A 26242-nucleotide genomic window follows, 5' to 3' on the forward strand; every position below is an offset into this window, starting at 1 on the left:
TAAATATAGTCCTGAGAATGTTTCTTAGTACAGCCGTAACAAATTGTACCGGGGAACGGTCATTTTCAGTCTTAAAACGGGTAAAAAATTACTTAAGATCTACTATGTCTGAGGAAAGGTTAAACGCTTTAGCTCTTTTGAATATTGAAAATGAATTATTAAATACAATCGATTTAAATGATGTTATAAATGACTTCAGCTCTAAAAAAGCAAGAAAAAAATTGTGAATTAAAATAATTAAATAAATCTAAACATTTTTACAATTTTGTTGTTTTTTTTTTTTTTACAATGGGCTATAAAATAATGTTTGCCTAGGGCTACGGTCGATCTTAATCCGGCACTGATGAAGAAAGCCAGTGATGATTTAGAGAAGGAAGGTATTGAATGGCACTTTAACCCGCCCTCTGCTCCTCACTTTGGTGGTATATGGGAGAGTGCTGTAAAGAGTATGAAACACCACCTGAAGAGAGTAATATCTGATCACAAACTCACGAGCACGGAAATGCGAACTCTACTCTGCCAAATAGAGGCATGTCTCAATTCAAGACCGATGACACCACTAAATAGTGACCCTTCCGACTTGGCTGTGTTAACCCCATCACACTATTTGATTGGAGGTGCTATGCTATTGCCAGATGAACCGGATACAACTAAAGAAGAGCCCAAAGGTCTGCGTAGATGGCAACTTGTCCAAAATTTGATGCAAACCTTTTGGAAGCGATGGTCAAAGGAGTATCTGCCACAAATTCAGATTCGTGGCAAGTGGACCAGTAAGAGCGCGCATATAGCAGAAGACGATGTTGTTATTATAAAGGATGACTGCATGCCTCCAGCCAGGTGGAAGTTGGGTATAGTTGTACAAGTACATCCTGGCTCCGATGGTATAGTACGAGTTGCCACATTAAGGACAGCGAACGGAACCCATATACGTCGTCCCGTCGTCAAGCTATGTAGGCTACCGACTGAAAGGGACAAACCATCAGTTGAAACCCAAGGCTTTCAACGGGGGGAGAATGTTAACGCTGAATAACAATAAAATCATAAATATTACCGCGGAGGACAGCTGGTCACACACACACACACATAATTATTACCGTTATAATTATTGTTTTATTTTTGTATGTTTTAAATTGTATCCCGTGTGAATTATATAATATATAGATAACCGCCGCTATCGCACGCCGCCGGATCGGCTGCGCAAATATTATTAGCACGGCCGCCGTGACTTTTGTCTCGTACCGTACGTTGTTCCGACTCCATATCATCGCGTACTTAATAATATTATTTTATAAAGTTTTTATTCAAAGGTTGTTTGCCATTATTATTGTTTTTTATATATTATATTGTCGTGTCAGAAGAGCCTTACACTATAATTATTGTTTTCTTGGTGCTAATTGCTAAAGACATCATATATTTATATTATTTACTATTGTAAGCCATAAAGGCCAAATATTATTATATTATTGTTAATTTATTGTTATTTTGTCGTGCCAGAAGGGCCGCGTATTATTTTTATATTACAATTTTTCTATATAAGCTTACAGCTCTGATAGCTACCTAATTTATATATTTTATTCTGTTTGGTCATAAGGGCTGTGCATCTATGTAACAGATTTTAATTATTATACTTATTTTTACTCTGTTGGGCCAGAAGGGTCAAATTATTATATATTTATTTGTCAACCATAAGGGCTGCACATTTATAATTGTATATTTATCTTGTTTAGCCATAAGGGCTTGATTTATTATTATTATATTATTTTTATTGTGCCATAAGGGCTATACATATTTATTATATTCTGTCGTGCCACAAGGGCCGTGCATTATTTATATTTGTATTGATTACTTTTACACGAGCATCAGTTCTAATAGCTGTGTTTATTATTATTTGATTCATTCGTACCATAAGGACCGCATACTATTCTTTATATTTACAGTAATTACTGCAAGCTTGTACAATATAATATTATAATTTATTCTGTTGGGCCAGAAGGGCCGCAAATATTACTTTTGTTTTGTCCAGCTATAAGGGCTGTTATTTATTATATAGTATGTTGTATACATTTGTGTTGCTGTGATTTTATTATATATTTGTGCAATTATTATTATTGTGTATTATACAGCAACAGCAACTTATTACTAGAAACTTTGTTACCATTTATTATTATTTGTTTTATTGTACACACCCACATATATACACACATAACACAAATAACACACGTAAAACACAACACGCACTACATAGCTCGACAGTATTTGCCCGGCATTCCCGACCACTGCTGTTCGAGCTATTACACCAATACACACCCAGCTAGTCCCCGCACATTTAAGATCTAGGTGGTAGTGGTGAACAACAAAGGTGTCCGGGATGCGCATATTATTTTTATATGCTTCCGGCCCTAACAAAGTTATAAGCTTATGAAAATACATTTGTTTTTTACTTTTTCATTAAATTATTTATAATTATTGGTTTGTGCTATCAAAAATGCTTGGTCAAAAATCTTGAAAAAATATGATCTCTATAAATATATCTCAGGTAGCCATTTCAAGAATTTAAAACTACCTTCATGTATTGGCTGTTAAAATTAGACAAAATGCAAAGTATATAATATATTATTTTGAAAAACAAAAACCTGAGGTTTGAATAATAAAAAAATTAAATTGTCCTTACTGGAAATTCAAAAAATAGATCGTCAAAAACAATTTAAAATAGAACGGAGATAATAACACATGCAGGCGTGGCATTTATTAGAAAGTAAAGTGTAATATACTAGTTTACGTAAAATTTGGATATTTTTACCGATTACCATTTATATTACTCCTCCTCGAACCACCTCTATTGGGTTGGCAGAAAAATGTCTAAGGAAAAAAGCCCAAAAATATAAATATAATGTGAACACTTTATATGTATTGGAATGACAACATAGAGTTTTAATTTAATTATATATTTAATATCATATTACACTATACCCAATAAAATATTTATACTATAATTATTGTTATATTTTTACAGTCGACTGACCTGCTGTAACTATTATTATTATTATTATATGACTATATTATGTACCTACTATTTTTGTATTTGAGTAGCCGTAATCCGGATATAAAATTGTCTATATTTGTTATACTTTTTTCCGTCAGGTTTTTTTTTCTGCGATTCCTTATATTGCTAACGATAAGTTATTACGGTTAAACCTTAGACGGTTATTAGTATACTTCGTTAGTTCCTGTACATAGTACCTACTACCTACAATGACAAAATTTGTTTTAAAGATTTTACTTACGTACGTCAAAATGATAGTAAATTTTTATTAGATGGAGATTTTCAAAATATAGTTCGTTTAAGTGTCCAGCTATTTTATGCGCAATATGATATTTTATATTCGTAATATTGTTCATTGTTATCATAATAAATATTTTTATTCTTTACGTAACCTAACTGTGTGATCAAGATAATATTATAAAAGTTATATCATTCAAATTTTAAATTTTTTTGCTATTATTAATTAATATTTTAGATTGCTGTATACAACAGTTAGGAATATATTTGGGGATGTTTTTCAGATTACCGTAATAATATTAATACATTAATTAATACATTCAACAGTAAAAAATGTAAAACAGGAATGCGGTATGTTGTAATACGTCGAATACGAAACTTGAACTAAAATATTGAAACTTTTGTTGTGTTCTCTATTTTTTACCTTATAAACGATTAGTAAGAAAAATCGATTGCTGAAATGTTGGGTGTTACAATAGGACAATAGAACGTGCAGGCAATGACTGGTCATTTTTGGAATGAAATAAACTGGAAATAATATAAATATACACTCTTGGGTTGGTCGTCGCCGCCAGCGGCATGCCGACTATTGTTATTTTTCTACAAAGCCGTTAACACTCGTAGAAATCAAAATGTAGCTGTCAACCTCTGATTTATATATGGCATAAAATACGACCATTGAAATTGCTTACAAAAGAAAAAAAAATATATAGAACGTTCAGGCGTCTCCGTGGCGGGCGCCTTCATGACGACGGTCCCTGCATATTTGTTCTGAAAAATATGCCCCCTGAAACATGAAACGTACACGAGGTTATATTACACTCCAGGCACCGTACAATCGTTAAAATAATATTTGTGAAAGCTGGAACAATAGGTTTCCGCATTTACTCGGGCATAGTCATCCAACAACTTGGAAGCTGTTTAATAAATTTCTTGAGGAAGTGGGGGTAGGTAAAACTAAAATATCTTTACATAATATGGAACCCTTAAGAATAAAAAATAAACATGGATCAGGAAAAACTGTAAAATTACAATATTTATGTACAAAGATTGTTAATAACGAGTTAACAATAGCAGAATTTTAAAATAAGATTGCTTAACAAAACGTGATATGGATTAAATTATTATTATTTATTGGCAAACGTATTGCGTAGATCAAATAATTAATTTATAATTACTACGTGTGCGTAGTTAGTGAAATTAAAATGTTCAATAAACTTGATAATGAATGCTATACATTATTTATATAGACCCCTGTTTTGGTGTATCACAACATTATTATTGTTTATAGGTACATAGTTATACATAGTTATAAGTACATAGTTGTTAGATGCATATAATATGTGTAGCATATAAAACATTAATTAAATGTAATGTATTCTATTATTCCTATTATATATTATATATGTGTGTTGTACACATGCTTATAGTCATAGGCGTGCGCAGACCTTGCTGGCAGGGGGGGCAGAATGTATAATATATTACACATTATTATATATTATTATATTATACAGTAGTGAATATTATACTATAATAAATTATATAGTATGTTATATACTATATAATATATAATTGAATATTATTTTGGTTATTAGTTAGGTAGTTCAATCAATATTAGAAATGGCAGTATTTTATTTTATATATCATTAATTATTTACAAATTTAATAAAATAATTGACACTTCAAAGTTTATTTTTAATGTATTAGTATACAAATTTAATATGAAATATAAATAAGTAAGTCTTACCTCTTTATTTCTTTAGAGTACCATTCTTCTTTCAGAAGGAATTAATATTTTAAATTGTTCTATTACTTCGTCAATGTTAATATTATAGGCTAATTCCTGTTCAATTGACATGGTGAGTAGTCCATCTAGTCGATCTTGATGCATGGTACTACGTAATTTTGTTTTAATTAAGCTTAATTTTGAGAATGCCCTTTCACAAGAACAACTAGTCACAGGAATAGTAACAAATATTTTTAGCATTTTTAATATATTATTGAATATAGTTTCCCTTCCACTGCCAAACTCTGTTAACCATTTTATCCACGTGTCACAATTTTTTATATTATTTTTGGGTACATTATCTGTATGTTTAAGTAGACTTATTTCACTTTTTAACATTTCTGCTTCCAAACCAAAGGCATCAGTTAAAATGGTGATATCGTTGTCGTCAACATTTAATTCTAGTACATTGGAAATACTCTTTATCATATTCAAAGTTTCCTGGCTAAATCTCAAATTAATACCATTAATCATTTGGTCTAATGTTGCATTATAAACTGTAATCTTCATTTCTTCCTCTTTAGTATCCATGAAATGTTGGGTATTAGAAAAACAATCAACTTTACTCGAAACTTTTCTTTTTTTAACTGGTGGTATTACAATTTGATTTTCTTCACATAATTTAAATACTTTTTTGTAAATATTATTGAAATTAGATTCAGTATTTCTCATAGTTTTCAGTGTCTTTTTCAATGATTCAACTAACTGAACTGCTGTTAATAAATTAATATCAGATTTTTGCAAATATGAACTCACTTTTAATATTGAACATAATATAGGCTCCAGCATTTCCAACGCAAAAACAAACTCGAAAGTTTTCATTTGGTAAATAATCCCCAAACCTTTAGCACGAATATCAGCTTGTCTAGTGGATTCTGAAATTTCATTAATGGCAATAAGTAGAGCTGAGTAATTTACTTTGACCGCACTAACGGCTTCGTAGCGACAAGCCCATCGTGTTGTAGAAACTGACTTCAACGTTTTTAATTTTATGTTAACTGAATTGGCAATTTTCTCCAATACTGCATGTCTAACGCAGCTGCCTTCAATAAAATTATAAATGAGCTGGATATTTCCAAAAAAATCAAACGTTGTTCAATTATTTCTCCCAACAGAATCGACTAGAACGAGGTTCAAGCAATGCCCATAGCAATGAACAAAAAATGTGTTTGAGTTTTTCTCTTTGAATTTTGCTTGTACTCCGTTAGTACACCCTGACATAGTTGACGCTCCATCGAAACAAACGGAAACTATATTTTCCCATTTAATACTATATTCTTGAATAATATCATGTAATGAACTAAAAATACTTTGTGCATCTACTGATGTTATTCGTTTTAAACAAATAAATTGTTCTACAGTACAGTTTGTATGTTTGTTAAAATAACGTATCACAATAGACAATTGCTCGTGGTGGCCTATGTCACTCGTCTCGTCTGCTATTAAAGATACTTTTTCATTAAGTATTGCATCTTTTAATTGCCTTTTGATAACCTGGTTAATAGATGAAATTAGATCGTTCTGTATATGATTGCTTGTATATATTGCATTTTTTGGTCCTGATAAAAAATGTTCATTAAAAATTGGATCATATTTACGCAAGAGACATACTATATCTAAGAATAAACCTTTATGAACATCATTTTTACTTTCTGTATGTCCTCGGAATGGCTTACCACCAATACCTAAACAAACAGTGATATCAATTAATCGTCTCATAATCTCTCTATTTTTTTGTCGAGTTAATTCCTTCACACTGTTAATATTTTTTCTCTGGTCATCTATAACTTCATCAATAGGCTTTGAATTTAAAAAATTTGTCAGTGATGTTGAACTATTTAAATGATTTTTGGATTTTTCATGTGCACTAAATTTGGAGGTAGAGGCTTTCCAATTTTTAAATCCGATTTTTGAATATACCAATTCTGATTGTCCAATATTAAGTCCCGTTGATCCGCTAAACATCCGACAAGGGAAGCAAAACGCTAAATCATCCTTTGGGCTATACTCTAACCAAGTAAACTGTTGGTACCATGACTTCTGAAAACTACGTTTTACGCCACTAAAACTGGTTCTCGGAAAAATGTCCAATACAGGTTGAAATGGGCCTTTTAAAAGTCTTTGTCTAAATTCAATCTGATTTTTAGGAATAGAATTTTTAGGATCTTCAGGATGTATATCAGGGACCATTTTATTATGACCTATGGGCAATAGGTATAAATGAGATTTTATCTTTAAAAAATTGTACTAATATGTAATAAATAAATAATAACAATAAACAAAAAATTTACAAAACTAAACATTTAATATTGATTATCTGACAACACGACAAAGCTAACAAAAAATATCTATTAAGCAACTAAACAAAAAAAAACATATAACTATTAACTACATAACAAAAAAAAAATGCTAGCTTATTACAAGCACCATTGTCCATTAACTTTACTTACATATTTGAAATATTTATAAAATTCTATACTTACCTAAGTTTTTAGGAATGTTTAATCAAAAAGTATATAGTGAACATTTCTATATTATATATTAGTAAGACACATTGCTTATAATGTAATAAAATAAATAACATAAAAAATTAAACCCAATCAGTTAACACAACACATTTATTTAAATAACCACACAATTTTAAAATATAAAACAAATACCTAATGAATCATTGGAATTTTTCATCAGTGATGAAATTCCCTCAGGCATTGGGTATTCTGAATGTTTTGATATATTGTCCTCATGTAATGGAACTGGTAGATCATCTGGATTTGGAACAGCTTTGTCTGATACAAGCATAAATAAATGTAATTTAGTAAGGATCTAATGAGTAATGGCTAATGTAAAATTGTATGTACCTATTGTACCTATCCAGAACTTACATAAAAAACTAATGAGTGTTCTTGTAACAAATTAAAACTTAATAATTTACAAAACTATATTATTATATAATATAATTTGTATTAAGTAGGTATTTATAATATACCATATTATAGCATTACCTATGTATATTTTACAATGTTACTAATTACTATTAGCTGACATAAAAGCCATTCAATAATAATAAATAATTTATATACTTACTAACTAAAAATTTTCTAATGTCCATGTTTCACAATTTGACAAACACCAATTCATCAAACATCAAATATTAATACAACGGTCTTGGATTAATACTATCAAAAAGTCACGTTATCGTAATTAAAAACAAATGAACATTAAAATTGATAATAGAATATATTGGCGTGATTTCGGCAAGGTTTATAGATAATATTATCTATAAACCTTGACCACCACGGTATAAACATGACCGTGATTATCGCGTATCTATTAACACACATTATCAACGCGGTATCGCTTGTGGTTTTAACAAAGTTGGACTTTTGACAACACAAAATTATCGTGCACCATAAATGCTTAAAATGTATTCATTGTAATATAAAATTAAATTATAATGTTTTTTTTTTAAACTATATTTGGGAGATAAAATTTAGCCCGCAGGAGGGGCAGCTGCCCACACTGCCCCCCTCGTGCGCACGCCTATGCTTATAGTTTTTGGTTTTAAAAGTTATATCTTAAATATTATCAATCACAATATTTTACAATTTTAGTTTTAATAAGTAGTAGTTACCTAATAGAATAATAATAATAATAATAATGATAAATATAATCATTGATGATTTGATAGACATTTTGAACAATATTAAAATACATAAATTAACTTAACGTTGCAATTCTTATAGTCATTATAGTTATATTTAAAAAAATCAATAATGATCCTAATTAATTAACCAGTTTGTGCATTGACAGTGATACATAGAAATCAAACATAATATTATACATATTATACATCGAAATTGAAAATCAGTTACAAACATTGGCTATAGTAGGTATGTGCTTTTGAAATTATAATAATTTGTGTATTAAACTTACTATATTTTAAGATAACAAAAATTAATTATTTAATCAATTTTAATTTATATATATATGCATGTTTGACATCAGTAAAAAATTCACAATGAATAATATAAAGTATTAAGTGAATTAAGAAATTAATGAATATCACAAATAAAATGGTGTGCATGCCGTGCAGAAATTTTTATGATTAACAGAGCATGGTTTAGTCACGAATTAGTAATAAGTATTAACACAATGTTAATTTTTTTTATTGTGTTTCTGTTACATTTGCATTAATGAAATGAGCAATATAAAAGATATTCCATTTATATATGTGTTTTTCTTCCAGGGTGTTCCTAGTAAATTTTTTTTTATATACCTATAAACCGAACCTAACTTATATTACAATTATATATATATAACACATGTCATCATAAGTTCGAATAAATTACTGCTGGTAGTTGTGTAGCCTATATGTTATTGAATAATACTAAAGACAACAAATTGTATGTTTTAAGGAATTGGAATTTATTTAGTGTAACCAATGGACAATGTTTTATTTTAGGTAAGGGTAGCCTAAAGGTATGGGTCGCTGTAAATTGCGTCCCGTTTCAAATTTTTTATGTAAATTGCGGACCGGGTATATTTTAGACATACGTAAATTGCGGCCCCGGTATATTATATACATACGTAAATTGCGGTATCCGGACATTTCCCCCCCGGCTGTTTTCGGCGTAGTAGGACATTTTCCCCCGATAAATTTTTGGATGCGGACATTTTCCCCCCGTATTTTTTTCTATTATTTACCTTCGAATATAAAAAGAATAAATATGAAAAAAGACTAAAAAATATGTGTTTAGGGATAACCAATGAATCAGAAATAAAGAATTTTTTACAAACTGTATCATTTTTATGTCGACATTTTTAGTTATTAATTATATTTTGTTTATACAATCTTTTTTTATTTTTAAGTCGGATTTTTAGTTACTAATTATATATTGTTTATACAATCTTTTTTTATTTTTATGTCGGATTTTTTGGCCAGTTGTATTGTACTATATTATATTATTTAGACAATCTATTTAAAATTATATTTTTACTTAACTTCTTTTAAATATTATTCATTATTTTTTTATTGAAATTAAGATTAGAGACTTTTTAGTTAACGTACAGTTTTTACAAAAATAAAAAAAAAATATATGAACAAAAGCTAAAAAATATGTGTTAAAGATAATAATTTTATATTCGAAGGTAAATAATAGAAAAAAATACGGGGGGAATATGTCCGCATCCAAAAATTTTTCGGGGGAAATTGTACTACTATGCCGAAAACAGCCGGGGGGGAAATGTCCGGGGGGAAAATGTCCGCCATTCGTAAATTGCGGCCCCGGTGTATTTTAATATATTTGCCTACTTAAACATTTGTCATTGTTATGTAAATTACATTAAGGGTTACGAAATCAATATTTTCCTTCCCATCATATTTTTTTCACTTTTCATAACTTCCATTGTTATTAAATTTAAAAAAAATACAAATACTGTAAATACTGTAGAACAACATAAAAACTCGTGCAAAATATTTCGATCAAATGCACACGGCACACTGGTGGCTAGTAATATATTATATAAGTGAGCATCAAGTGATATCCTTATCGATCAATATTAAAGATAACCAACCGGAAATCGGAATATCCCGGGCCGCAATTTACACAGTATATAACTATGATCTTTTTTGCGGGACGCAATTTACCAACTCCGAAAGGTATTGCAATAAAATAAGTAAGGAAAAAAATGTAATTTGCCGATTGTAATTATTAATTAAACATAGGTATCAATTAATTTTATTATATTTTAAGTTTTGATATAACATTAAACACAAAAAAATTAAAAAATGTTATAAAGTAGTAATATGATACCTATTTATAATATATATATATGCATATGTATATCATTTATAAATTATAATACATAATTGCATGCCAACGACATAAAAATGATGACAAATCTACTTGAGGAATTGAAATTCAATTTATTAAAATATATTTTTACTTTATATTTTTTCTTGTTTTGAAAGTTGTTTGAAATATTGCAAAAAATAATATTAATATATGTAAGCCAATTGAAAAGTTAGTAATGAAAATTAACAAACAATAGTAGAATTATAATATGAACTTGGTAATACAATATATCAGTATAATATTACATGTATATGTTTTAAGAGATTGAAATTGATTTTATTGTAGTGTTTTTATGTTTACTTAATACTTATTATTACTTACATGTATGTAACAACATTGACATAAACAATTGACCCACCAAGCTCCTACTTAAACTCTTATCTATGAATTAAATGTATTGCAATATACATGAAAAATGTCTATCCGATCCGTGCATTCAAACTACTTATATTTTTATTTATTAAAATGCTGGTCGAATAATAAAACAATATATTTAAAAATGAAATGGTGTGTATTCTCATAACAGTGTGATATACCTATATTTACTGTACATTACATAAAATAAATATAATACTTGCTTAGGTACGTTAATAACAGTATTTATAATTAATATATGATTGTAATGTAAATAATTACATTACATCATTGTTGAGAGCAAAGGATATGCATAACATTTACAATTTATTAAAGTGAGCATAATGTACCATTATATATATATATAGGTATCTGTGGTTGTGTGCCAAAAGCTGATATGTGAAAAAAGTAAATTTTTCAGCAGAGCAATTTCAAAATTTTATAAATTTTATAATTTTTATAAATATGTTATGTTAATTGCTTATTAACATAACATATATTGACAATTTAACTTTATTCAACTTAATCCTTTTTATACTTAATAAAATATATATGTAATATAATATTAATAATAATATTAATAAAATATAATTATAAGTGATGCCATACAAAATAAAAATAAATTAATAAAATCTTTAGTAACTCCATCTTTCTGTATCTAATGAAATTTTGTATTGAATAATACCAAAAGACTTGTCATACCTCAACAACGATATTTTCAACCGAATAATTTTATATTTGTTCTCATCTATGTTTCTTTTAATTAGAGTACCTGATAAATGTGCTGGAAATTTTTTTAAATGTTCCATTTCCACAACATTTAATGGAATTTTCCCTCTGACATTCCGAACAAAGTTATACAGTGATGTGTTTTTATTTTTTTGTGTCTGTGTAGGTTACTTTAAAACAAATGAACACACCATTATTATATACACGATACAATTATCGAAATTTTCAAAATATTTTGATTTGTTTTGAACTGTTTAGTGTTTACGGACATTTCCAGTTTCCAATTTGTTTAGTTTTTTTTGTATGAATATCAATAACATTTTATTTGTTGGTTAAAAAAGCTTGATGATAGAATAGAAAACTCCTAATATATTATTGTTACAAAGGCAGATGTAAAATATTAAAAATACGCAGTCACAAGTTTTTTTAAAAGCATTACAAGATCAAATTTTGAAAAAAAATAATAACCGTAGATTTGAATGATAAATACAAGCCTGAAACTTATACCGAGTGTTTTTTTATTATTTAACCTAACCTAAACATTAATAAATTTTGAAAATATTTTTTACATTGTTTCAAGGTGTTTCTATCTAAACTTTAAATGCTTATAACTGATAAACTACTCATCCTAAATTCGAATTTTATGAATCAAAACATTTATAAAAATATTCTGCTTTGGAATATGAAATTAAAACTCTATGTTGTCATTCAAAAAAGTAAAATACTTAAAAAATGATAAAGATAAAAAATTTAATTTTTTAATAAAAACGTTGGTTTTTTAACAACTTGAAACTATGTAAAAAATATTTTCAAAAACATTAATAATTTTTGAAATAATGAGAGTTCAATGATAAAAAAAATCATCCGCTATAATAAATTCATTATAGTTAAATTATAATCTGAGTGTTTCATTTGTTTTTATATTACTATAGGTATTCAGTAATTAAGAAGTTAAATAGGTTTTCAAAATTAAATCAGCATTCACAAACACTATTATTTAAATACTTAAACTATCACTTTGCCTACAACTAAAGAATCATAATATTTTCCTTGGTAGGTACCTTACCCTCTAGTTTAGTGTTAAATAATATAAATATTGAAGATTTTCACACAGTTATAACTAGGGTTCGGGACTTATTGCACACAAATTGTAGGAAATATGCATGCACATATGCACTTAAAATAACCGAAATATGCGCAAAAATATGCAACTAAATATTTTTTTTAAATAAAATTAAAAAATTTGATTTATTCATTTAAATTTAGACAATTTTTTGTAATTAGTTATTTTAGAACATGAAAAACCATATATCAACATTATATTATTGAGTTCGACTGATGTTCGATTTCATTTTCTTCCTCTTCTCCTACAATGAAAAAAAAGGTTTGGTTTTTCTTTAATATATTAAATTATTATTAAATATAAAAATGATGAATTGTTTACCTGCAAAGTTTGACTGTACAATAAGACATTTCCTGATATTATCAAATTTAAATGCACGACGATTGTTGGTCAGCATATTTTTATAAATCGAAAATGAACGTTCCACATCTACTGACGTTATCGGCGCATATTTAAAATATACCAAGTCATTTAATTTCAAATCTTCAGGTAAACCTTCAAAATTTTCTTGGTCTCCAGATAAAATATTTGATATTTTAACCATCAATTTGTAACCCTCATTTTTCCCTAACACAGTTTCTATTTTTGTTTTTACCGCTGCTCCTTGTGCTCCATTTATTTGAGTTAATTTTATTTTTGCGTCTTCTACTATCGAAATAGAACTGGCAAGTGACAATCCTTGTTTTTCAAGACACGTTATAGCGTTTGGTAAGAATGAGAAGTTGGATTTGATGAATACAAGTTGAGTTTGAATGTGTTGTTGTTCGATGTATTTTTGTGCAGTCTCGATAGATATTGCATCATCTTTTTTAAACGAGTTTACAATCGACTTTACAGTCTCAAAATGTTCGCAATAATAAAGGGCAGCTTGAATCCACGTGCCCCACCTCGTTAATATTGGTTCAGGGGGCAGTGGTAATAATGGGGCAATATCTTTAAAAATTTGAACGCGTGATGGAGCTTTTTTAAATATTTTTTTTACGTTAGCAATAATTTTATCGACTTTAGGATTTAGAATACGGACTGTTTCAGCCACTCTGTGTAGACCATGGGCAAGGCATGTTATGTGAATCATTTTTGAGTACAATGTTTTTATTGAACTTGCAGACTTAACCATATAAGGGGCAGCGTCAGACAAGAACAATAGAACATCGTCATGTTTAACACCATCGGGCCATAAAATATTCATCGACTTATCGAATAATTTAAAAATCGTTGAATGATTTGCTTTTTCTAGCTCTTCTACGTTTAACAAAAATATTTGACCTGGACCATGTTCTTCCAGTGTACCAATAATAACGTTAGCTACAAATCTACCGGTTACATCTGTGGTTTCATCTATGCTAACCCAAATTTTTTTTCCGTCAACATACATTCTAATTTTATTTAGTGTTTGATTGTAAATATCATCTACGTAACCTTTTCGCAAAGTTGACTCAAATGGAATGTCTTTTCCTATGTATTTCAATAGAAATTCTCTGAATTTACAATTGTTTAATTTATTTAAAGGAATATTTGCGGAGAGCAAGGCATTACACAAATCATGGTTAAAAGAACTTTTTTTAGAAGTCATAGCAGTACCAACTAGTTTTTGTGATTTATTTTTCATTTGATCTTGCTTACGTTTTTCGGCAGATTTATGCTTTTCCGTCTTCAAATGTTGAGTAACCAAATATCGCCGATCTGTATTTATTTTTGTTTCACAAAATTTACAGAATAAAATGGTTCCATCACTTGAAAAAACTTTTTCTCCAAACTCGGTGATATATTGTCTAATACGCGTATTGTTCGTTATTTTCGGCATCTTTAAAATTACGAAAGCTACAAGAATTCGCTACACGATTTTAAAAGCCACGACGCACGAAACCAAACTGAATTCTTATTTTCCTTTTATATAGTATTACCTTAGACGATTTACGATAAACGATAGTATAAGCAGAAATAATTAGGTATTTCCCTAGTGGCCAAATCCAGTTAATAATGTTATTATCTCATCTTTATTAATAAACCGAGCTATACGGAGAAACTGATTAGTGATTGATTACCTACTAATCAGTGATTACTGATTTGTCTATATTGAACAACACATGAGGGTAAAAAAAAATTATAGTCCTTTAAAATAAATGTACTTAACATGAAACAAAAACTGCGTAAATATGCTATAAATAACATTTAAACTGCCAAAATTTGGCAAATATGCATTTTGCTCAGAAAATGGCAAAATATGCGAAAATATGCAATTAAAATTTTTGTATTTCAATCCGTTATGATTTAAAACAAATTTAAATCTTACTTAGACTATTCTGCAGTCATTATTAAGCAATATGCAAATGCAACAAGTCCCGAACCCTAGTTATAACAAATATGATGTATCTATATTAATTAATTAAACATAACACAAATGAATACAATTTCTAAATTTTTTCTTTTCAAAAACAGTACTTGAAAAATAACAATATCTCTTTATATTTGTTAAACTAATTTCTAAGTACAATAATTAGGACACTAGATAATTATAGATAGGTAACAAATTCACAGCATGAATTTCCTAAGGATTTAGAGTATTGGTGGTTATGTATGGAAAGTAAAATATTTCTCTGCACCAACAGAAGTTGAGGCCAATTTATGCCACTGGTTTTTGAGTACCTTACAATACTACAACTTACAAGTATACATTTTACTCTCATATTGGTTTTAAGATATAATTTCTTTATTTGTAACCATAAATGTGATAATTTGATGCATACTTTTACCTTAACTGCGCCAGTATCCACCAATGACAACCAATTATATACATATATACATATAAAAAATACTAATTTCTACTAGTCACCTGAATTTTCTTAATTATTATATAAATAATATAAGCAATATAAATTTAGAGTATGGACTTGTTATTAAATTCATTGTAGATGGTTCTCAATACTCAGTAAAGAAATATGGGTTTCCTGTAGAAATCTACAGTATCAAAATCTGTGCCAAAACTACCCCATATAATTATGTTGATCACATATAGATTCATCATCTAACCAGTTATCATTAAACTTATTTGAAAACTCCATACCAATAGATTTCAATGAGTATGTTCTGAACGCCTTGCCAAAATTGCTAGCATTATCAGTTTTTGTATGTGATATTTTAGAGTTCTAGATATTATATGTATGAGTTATTTCATTCATTACTTCTGCTATATTACAAAGTATGATTGTCTTTAATTCTTCTACAACCAAGAACGTATGAATATCTAACATAAGTATGCTCATCTATAAAGTGACATGAAATACTTGAGTAACTATTGTTATTGCAAGACCACATATCAGCCGTTGTGCATGTAATATTTTGTTTGGCTATTTAATCAGATAAAATAGTTATGAATAATGTGTACTTCTTATTTGAATCTATAGAAATGACTCTACGATCTGGTAATGAGGTTGTATCGTCAAGGACACATAAAGCTTTTATGAGACGTTTGAATGATGGTGTTTCGCATGTCACCAAAGGTTTCTTCCTCAATAAACAAAAATATTAAAATATTAAGTCAATTATCTGAAAAATTAAATATTGACATACTTAAATTTCAAAATATTTTACTGAATAGTATTATATTAATCTATATTTATATTCTTTGAGGGTTTTATATTTTAAAAATAAGGGTTTATTATTAAAATTTATTTGATATTTAAAATATGAAAGTAGCTTATGTCACACTGGCACATGCATAAATGCATTAGAAACAAAGAAATCTTCATAGATTGTAAGTTTTATTATAACAATTTAAAATGATTGTGGACACTGACTGACCTCAGAGGAATTAATGTATTCTACTAATAGGTAATACAACAAAACCAATAGTGACACGCTCAAACCAATTGAATATAAATATTAAATACATAAAAATAAATTTAATTATACTAAATTGATAGTAGTAAAGTGCACCAACCTGATGATTCCGACTTGCCGGTACAAGTGTACAACTACTTGATGAAGATTAGAAACTGATGATTAGCATAGATCCACTAGAATCGCTAAACATTAGGTCTACATGCATTTGGTGACTCAAACGGAACATTACAATAGGGGCAACAAATTCATAATATTTTACACATCAGTTGTGTAACCAGTATACAAGGTAGGATTCGACCTAAAACACAATAGATAACAAAAAGTATATTTATTATTTATGGAAATCAAAAAAATTAAATTGAATAAGAAAAAATCAAAAATTATATTTATTAAAAAAAAAAATGCTTGGGCAAGTAAGTACTGTTCTGCTGAAAGTACTGCAGTGTGCAAAAGGGTCACTGTAATGGATGTGTGATGGTGTGTAAAAGCTATAAATACAATAAATGTTAATGAATTTCTACTAACTACCAAAGAAATTGCAAATTTTCACAATTTTAACTTCACATGCTTATAAAAATGTAAGTACTGGAGATTTACTCTTAACTTTTTTTTATTTTCTACTAAGAAAACTTTATGAGGTACCTCACATAGAATAGGTATTCAATAAAAAATTATCTTATTATCTCAATAATGTTAAAAACTAAAATACATACATAATAATATAACATTTATGTACCTATATATTTTAACTTTTAAGTAATATTCTGAGTAGAAATATCAAGATTTAGACTTTATATTTCAATATGGTATTTGTATTTCAAATTTGGATGGATTTTTATTAAGAAATTGTCAGGTAGGTTACTTAGCATACGAGTGTACAAGTAATATTTTACTAATTTATTTTTTATTCAACATATGTTTTTAATTAAATATCCATAAATTATTTTTATTATTATAAATAATATTAAATAATAATTAAAATCTGAGTAAATATTTTGAAGTACAAAGAATAAAAAAATATTTTTTGGTGCCTTTCCCCTTATTGGATAATTCGGTGAATGGACTGAAACGGTTTGAACCCTAAGTGAGTCAAATAAGTGGTGACCACTGAAAATTACCTAAATATACATTTGAAATATTATACTAATATATTATATTACCTTTATTATATAATTAGCGTCCTAAAGCTTGTTTAAAAAAAGTTAAGTCAATTGATACTTATATTCATATAAATTTTAGTAGTATAATTGTATAATATACCTCTAAGACATCAAACTGGACACCTATTTGTGTAGTTACTGCTTACAAAAACAAGCAGAATAAAACAAATTAAAACAAGGTATTCCTAAGATGACAACACTACAACAGTAAATCATAAAGTATATTTTTGGTATTTTCGATACATATATATGTTATAAAATAATATATATAATTTACATTAATATTATTAGGTAGTTGCATTCTTAGTTAATTAGAAATCAGTACTAGTTATTGTAGTATCTGAGTTAATATTCAGTGATCATTTAATATAAGTAACAATAAAAATGAGGGGCAAGTAGCTTTTCTTATTATTACTGGTTATTGATAGCTATAGTTGTAAATGAATTATGAGAAAATATCAAAATAAAATCCGTTATTGTGAGTATTGCAAATCTGTATCTAAACCGACAATACAATATAAAAGCTAGATCCATTAAAAAATAAGTCAACATATATCATCAAAAAATATTCTAATCAATGACTCAAAATACCTATTAGTTCCACCATATTTAAAAAAATTTAAACTCAAAATATACAAAATATATCTATGTCTAACAAATAATGCATAAAATTATTGAAATATTATTTGTTACTAAATGACCAGGCAATTGTTATTTGTTTAGCAATATAAATTATTTTAAATAAATCCAATGTAAAATATTAAATTTGGAATTCATAATGATTTTAGCAGTAAAGCATCATAAATTTAAATTAAACTACACAATTTTATACTTAATATTCCATTATTATTATTTATTATTAGGTATTAGCGTATTACATTATTACAGATACGGACAAAAATATTGATAATAATGATATTGATTTGGTATATCGAATATTTGAATATGTTTTGAAAAAATTTGAGTTTACAGAAAACTATTAAATAACAAACATTGAGAAAAATTGTCAAGTACCCAACGAATATTATTTATTTTCGAGTATATTAAAAAATAAATGTAAAATATGTATTTATAGAAAGTTTCAAAATTGGTTCGTCAGACAGACCTTGGATCAGATCGAAAACCGAAAAATATCTTTATTTTATGTCAAGCTTTTGCGTGCATGACATACACAACCACATTTTAGATATCACACATTTTTTAAAATTTGAGTTCATATTTATGAATTATTTGTCTTTTCATAATTAGTCCTATGCTCACATACACACACACAGTGCTATCCATTGTGTTAAAATTTAAGCACTCCTACACCTATAGGCTATAAGTTTCGGTTGATAGAATTTTACATATAAATAAAAATATGTTTATAATATTGGTTGATAATAATGTCATAACTTCAAATACTTGGTATGAATATTTCTTTATTATGTAATATAATTTTATAAAATACAATTAATGAAAACAATATTGATAAATGAAAAGTAAAGTACCCTTGATCACTTATTTTACAGAAAATTTAAATGCTTTTGTCTGTTAAACATTGGCCACTGCCAAGATAAATTTAAGATAAATTAGGTACAAAATTAAATGTTTTTAATAATAAATGATGTAAAAACTAGAATCAGGCAATATTTATTTATGTAAAAATATAAAAAAAAATGTTAGCCTGTGCGCCAGAAAAATCTGGAACCAGAGTGATTTTTAATGGTATTTTTTGTGTCCGATGTCGAGCGCTTGCGTCTTTGACTGTATCTGGATATATTCGACTGCAGCAACGCGTACCCTTCGGGGAAACTCGCCTGTGAATTGGCCAACATATGCGGCAAGCCATCGCACGATTTATTAGCGCTAATCGCCATCAGGTACATCATGCCTTCGACGTTTTTGTACATCTTGAATAAGCAAGAACAAAATAAATAGAAAAAACTTAATCAACTTAAACATATTATGTGAGGAAAATAACAAAAGAAATTTGGTGGAAGCACGTATATCTAGGGGCAAAAGATCTTATTCAATCTAATTCAGTCACACCACTATAGCAATATTATGCTGTATGATTCCTATGTTTATCCCGTATATTAAGAGGGCGCAACATCCGTATATGTTGTCTCGGTGTTACAAGCGTGTAACATAGCAAATTCTCGCTCAGCACTATAGTCAGAAGTTCACGTATTACTCAGTTAGCTTAAAAATTATAGTGAATAGACCTACTATGAAATTTGATAATAAGAACATTATCTATGTTTTGTTGTAAGTATTTTTACGATACTTCATTTTTTGAGCGAATTATGACAAATTTTCTTTTACAATTTATCATACAAGCATAATTCACTTAAAAACTGGACTATCGTAAAAATATATCCAACAAATCACAGATAATTGTACTATCATCAAGTTTCATAATAAGTCAATTCACTCTAATTTTTAAGCTAACAGAGTAAAACGTGAACGGCTGAGCGTAAATTTTCTTTGATACGCGTTTGTAAGACTGAGACAACGAATACGGGTGTTGCACACTCTTAATGCAATATGTTATTATATGATCGAACTTTACGTTGCTTTGCGGCGCAGAATCTCTCCGTCTTATTTGATTATAATAATTTTGAATTCAAAATATGAAATGATTTTTTTGAATCACATTTTAATAACGAATTTAAATATGTTTACAAATGGACTGGTTGGAAAATCCTAAACTATTGTAAGCACAAAATACTTACGGCACATCTGACATCGTATTCGTCATTCGATTCGATGAATCGGCCGTATAGTCTCATGATCAAACTTCCATCGGTGTATGGATTTACTGGTGTCGAAGCCGATTGTGGAGTACAGGTAAATACCATTACTGGTGGATCAATATCTGCAGAATAAAACAGAATTATAATACACATGTTCAATGAAAGTGTTATGATATTAGGTACATTATTAAATCATATTCATATTACAATATTAATTAAACGTGTACATTATAAATTACTATTAGAAACGGTAAAAATGCTAATTAAGAATTGAATGAAATTAAATTATTAATGCTCAAATACAATAAAGCAGGTATAGAAGAATAACATAATGTATACAAATTGTAATTTCAAAAATTGTATCATATTTATATATTAAAATAAGTACCTAATACTGTAGAATAATTTATTTAAAATATAATTTTTCGTACACAATCGCAATTAATGTATACCCAACCTTTTTGAATTCTATACTTTTGATCATATTAATATCAATTTCAATAAAATACACTAAATTAATGTGTTTAGTAGTTTGATGATGGGGGGAGGGCGGAAAGGCATACTAAGATTATAAGAGGCATAAATTGTAGTTTGCAGTAACATTGTTATGGTTATATTTTGTGTGATAATTATTATCAATGTTTTTCTTTTGTATTAAAAATAAGAAAAGCGTTATTTTTGGTATATTTGCTATATAACATATCGACTTTCATAACATTTAAATGTATCACATTTTTCGAAAAATGCGATGCATAATTGGTCCTGCCTGTTTAATATATGTATTGTACTATATTAAAAACTAAAATAATAATTTGTAACACGTACCTGGCTTACACATACGTTGTCCAAGGTTATTCAAACTTCCAAATATTACGAAAAATGACATTTCCGTATCGTACTTAGTCTGAATTTCGAATTCGATGGTGGCACAACTTTCAACCTTTGACGAATATTGATCATAAGAAATGACATCAAAATTTCTTGTTTCAATTATGGGGCATCTCTCACGGGTAATTGGACCTTCTCTATCTGTATGAGTAGCGAAGTTATATTTAAAATAAAGACAATATTTATACAAAATAAAAAAATTGTTCATAAAATTTAATATCTACAGTATATAATAAGGTTAATGGTATTATAAATTCAATTTAACAAATAACGAAATGGGAAAAGTTAATTGCATGCTGACTGCCTCTCTGGGAATAATGAAAATACCGAAAAATGACATAATCACTACTACTATCGACGTCATTGTGGTTTTGCCTTTTTATATTTAGGTAAGGTTCAATACGACGAAGAAAATTGACGGAATCGAACTAACAGTTGAAAAATATTATATTATCTAGATGAGTGAGAGAAACGAGACGGATGAACTGGTGAACTGTAAGAAGTTGGTACCTATTCTGATTGCTATATGGTAGTGAAACACCATTCGCAAGCTATTTTATATGCCGCCTCATCGCTAGTGGTGGCGGTAGCCATGGCCATCCCTTCCACCGGCTGTAAATAAAAGTGACAATATACCACAGGCTTTTACCGATTAATACTCCCGCCCACCAAACAATTTATATTACAGTAATGTAATGTGTTTATTCGTACAATCGTACCTAATAGCGCTGGTCGGTCCGAGCAAGGGCGTGACAAAGGGAGTATCTAATTCCTCACATTTTATTTAAGGGAGGGGTGATCGTTAAGACACATAAGAATTTTGTACACATTTTCTTGCCCATAATCGAAATAATATAAATCACGGTTTGAAAAATACCACTCCTATACTTATGTGCCGTCCCTGGAGTGCAATGACGTAACCTACCCCTTGAGTCGGGACCGACAACGAAGCAATGAGCCAATGAACTTGCCCGCTGGCGTAGAAGAATATTACGAAGTAGTCTAAATAGTAAATACTCAAAATTGTAAATTTATGTGTACGATATTATAATAATTGTGCTGGGTGAAATATTGTTATATCACTTATATCGTTGTACTGTGCAGTTTCTATATTAATAAACCACTGCGTACTACAACGCATACTATGCATTAATTTTTTACGATCCAAAAGATTAATTTCTACAGAAGCGTCAGATTTGCCCATATAATATATGGGACCGGTATTAAAACGTTGTATTATTATGTCGGTTGTGTATCCATAGTCTGTTCCTAACACTCCGAAATATCATAAAAATAGTGTCGACATTTGCCGCAAGCACTGTAGTAAACCGACGGAGTCAATTTATTAATTTACTATTATATAACTGATATTGCTAATATACATTAGTGACAAATAACCGAAGCCAATGCGCATATTCAATATCATAAAAAAAACACTTGTTTTATTACTATTTCATATTTTCGTGGCATCGTTATAAAAAAACGGCAGAATCGTTTTATTATTTTTAATATTATATTTTAATACGCATCTTCAGTCTTGTAATTTAATTACCACTTCGAATTTATTACAATTCGTAGAAATATTTAATAGCTACGAATGAGAAACACTTTCAACAGCATTTGGCAACAACAACCACGTCGGTACCTTTTGATCCTCCTCCTTGTCTCTTACGTGTAACAAGATAACCACTAAGATGTTATGGAATGGATTGATAACATTTGTGTAAAAAATATTAAATAAAATACATACCTACTTAAATTAAACAATATTACATATTCCAATAGTACAGAAAATTCACGATTTTTGGTACTGACCAAATTGGTTTTTAGAGTTGCCCATTTCAATTTAGAACTACCCACATTGGTTAGAACTACCCATTAGCGCAAGCTCTGTTTTACAATGATGTGTGTTTTTTTTTTGTTTTTTGTTTTTGTGTCTGTGTTCATCATAACTAGTCGAAATAATGCTTCAAAAGTAAACATTTTCCAACAGTTTTCAAAAATATCGAAAAAAAACAAAAAAAAAAACGGGAATTTTTATAAATTAGGGAATATGATATAACTCAGCCCCCAGTCATTCGAAATTATTATTTTGATATAATTTTGGTTAGGAATTAGGACTTTGTTTTATATTATAATAAATAATGATTATTATTATTCTAAGGTATTCATTAGTTTCTATTTTTTGATAAAATAATAAGATAGTAAGATACCACTTAGTGAAAAACCTTAGTAATAAAATATATTAAACACTATCTTAATGAAAACAAACACATATATTAACACATACCTAATATGCTATAATTTATAAAATAATAAATAAGAATAAAATTTATTTCATTAAATATAGGTAGTTTTAGATTCTGAACGAAGTGATAAATGTATTGATTTTTCAATGATGTGTCTTTTTTGTTTTTGTGTCTGTGTACAGCATAACTAGTCGAAATAATGCTTCAATTTCAAACTTTGGGGGGTGGTTTCTGATGTAAAAGTGAATATCCAGTGAATATACAGTTTTCATAATAATTGAAAAAAACATAGTAGATAGTAGGTATCATAATCACATAACATTTTAATTTACTATTATTATTACCTATTATAAGTTCGTAGCTGACTAGATAATATAATCACGTCATTTTCTATAAAATAATATGCAATATTGAAAGCATTAATTCTATTATATCTTATACATAAAATGTGCTTGGGATTTATTTCCGCAATTCACAAGTCCTGCATCAATATTATTATGTTATATTTAATTCGCATATAAATAGTGTATTATACAATATTCATGATCCTAGCTAAATCATACATGTTTACAAGTCCATGGTAATTATGTCTATGTTTGGTTTAAGCAAGTACCGATAAGATATAACGTTTAAATCGTTTAATATTTAAAGTTTGAAAATCACTTCATTCAAATACGCATAATTCCCATAAGATTATGACGTCGGTGGCTTTTTAAAAATAAAATTTTTGAAGCATTTCACCAACCTCCTTACCCAAAATATTATCATTATTACATTATCAACAACATAAAAATGTATTTCCAACAACACAAAATATTTTCTAAGTATGGATTTCGCAAACAATGCTCAACAGCGTCTCGCAATGTACCCAAGTGTACCTTGGCCGGGGGCGCTCCACCGCGGGTTTATAAATTATACTACGTATTATGATAATATGAATGTGCAGGACAGACCGTTTTTGTTTCGTGGTACTACGCAGTTTCTATATCGTAAACCTACTGCGTAGTACAACGATATTACGCTTTATTTTTCTACAATACACAAGATTATTTTCTGGCGAAGCGTCAGATTAGCCCAAATATGGTAGGTACCGGCATTATATCATTATTCATTGTATTGCATCGGGCGTGTAAAATCAGTCTGTTGTCTGTACCCAAAAATCCTAAATAAATCGTGTCGATATTTGACAGGTACACACACATCCACACCTACACGCATATATATTTATTTTATATAATATATTTATATATGAAATCATTGTAGACTTCGGATTATAATCATTTTTATATCTGCGTATGCAATTACATATAATCGCCTTTTTTTTTTTTTTTACCAAGAATGCATATTTCATCGATTCGTGATATAAACGGCATATAATCGTATTTTTCTCAAAGTTGAGCAAGTTAATGAAATTAATTAACTCGAGTTAACAGTTAACGAATTATGAATTTAACTCGATAAGTTGAAAATTAATATGGAAAAAAAATGTAATATTATAATCGTATTTTAATACAAGAAACACACATTTTTAAACACAGACATATTTTATGTCTTAAAACACATACTACATGGTTGGTACATTCCCGTACCTCCTGAAATAATTACGAGTACTATAAATAAATACACATAAATGTAATATAATAAATTACTTTTCGTTAGTAAATTTCATTATACCATACATTTTTCGTAATTTTTTTTTTTAATTATATTTTTAGTGAATATTTCCATGCATATAACATAGTATTTTCACTGAATTATATAATCAGGTTCATTGTAATTGATTTGTATACAATAAATTACATGTTTTAATTCGGGTTTTGCTGCTACAGCTGCTGTGGTCATACAAGAATTAAAATAGTAAATTAAATGATCTTTTTCGTTGCTAACTCATAAAAAGCTTGCGCATAAGCCTGTATTGTGGATTTTGTGGGAATGCACAAAAAACATTTAAAAAAAAAAATTTATTGAAATATAATATTTTTGTACAATACGTATGGTATAGATTATAAGAACATAGTTGTACGTGAATTGCATTCTCCTAGTAAATATTGATCTCTCTTTCAGGTACCTATATATTTAATCTTTTTATAAAAACCTTGTATCGAAAATTTGACTTTCCGAAGAACACACATATCATGTATTGTAACGCAGGGGCCATGGCAATATGGCATTCCTTTCAAGTTACCGAAAATTTGACTTAGAAAGGTTCCATTGTATCATAATATGAAATACCTGTA

At 28.4% G+C, this 26242-nt stretch overlaps 2 protein-coding genes and 1 pseudogene across 2 annotated transcripts; 1 reads left to right on the top strand and 2 right to left on the bottom strand.

The window, feature by feature from the left end:
- Positions 1-343: 343 nt before the first annotated feature.
- Positions 344-1030, top strand: LOC149059427 (uncharacterized). The gene has a single exon (XM_089224144.1). It carries the CDS (start codon positions 344-346, stop codon positions 1028-1030), a length of 687 nt encoding a protein of 228 aa, XP_089080270.1.
- Positions 1031-5039: 4009 nt separating this feature from the next.
- On the bottom strand, positions 5040-7256 carry LOC149059428 (zinc finger MYM-type protein 1-like; annotated as a pseudogene).
- A 5960-nt stretch (positions 7257-13216) lies between these two features.
- Positions 13217-14931, bottom strand: LOC149059429 (uncharacterized). Its single transcript, XM_089216547.1, has 2 exons — positions 13449-14931; positions 13217-13371 (listed from the first exon to the last, which is right to left on the bottom strand). The coding sequence occupies exons 1-2, from the start codon at positions 14929-14931 to the stop codon at positions 13322-13324; spliced, it is 1533 nt and encodes a 510-aa protein (XP_089072673.1). The 3' UTR covers positions 13217-13321.
- Positions 14932-26242: the final 11311 nt, after the last annotated feature.

Source organism: Diuraphis noxia, unplaced genomic scaffold, assembly GCF_037042655.1.
Source record: "Diuraphis noxia isolate RWA-SAM2 unplaced genomic scaffold, SU_Dnox_SAM2 contig0001, whole genome shotgun sequence".
Classification (NCBI taxonomy): Eukaryota; Metazoa; Arthropoda; class Insecta; order Hemiptera; family Aphididae; genus Diuraphis; species Diuraphis noxia.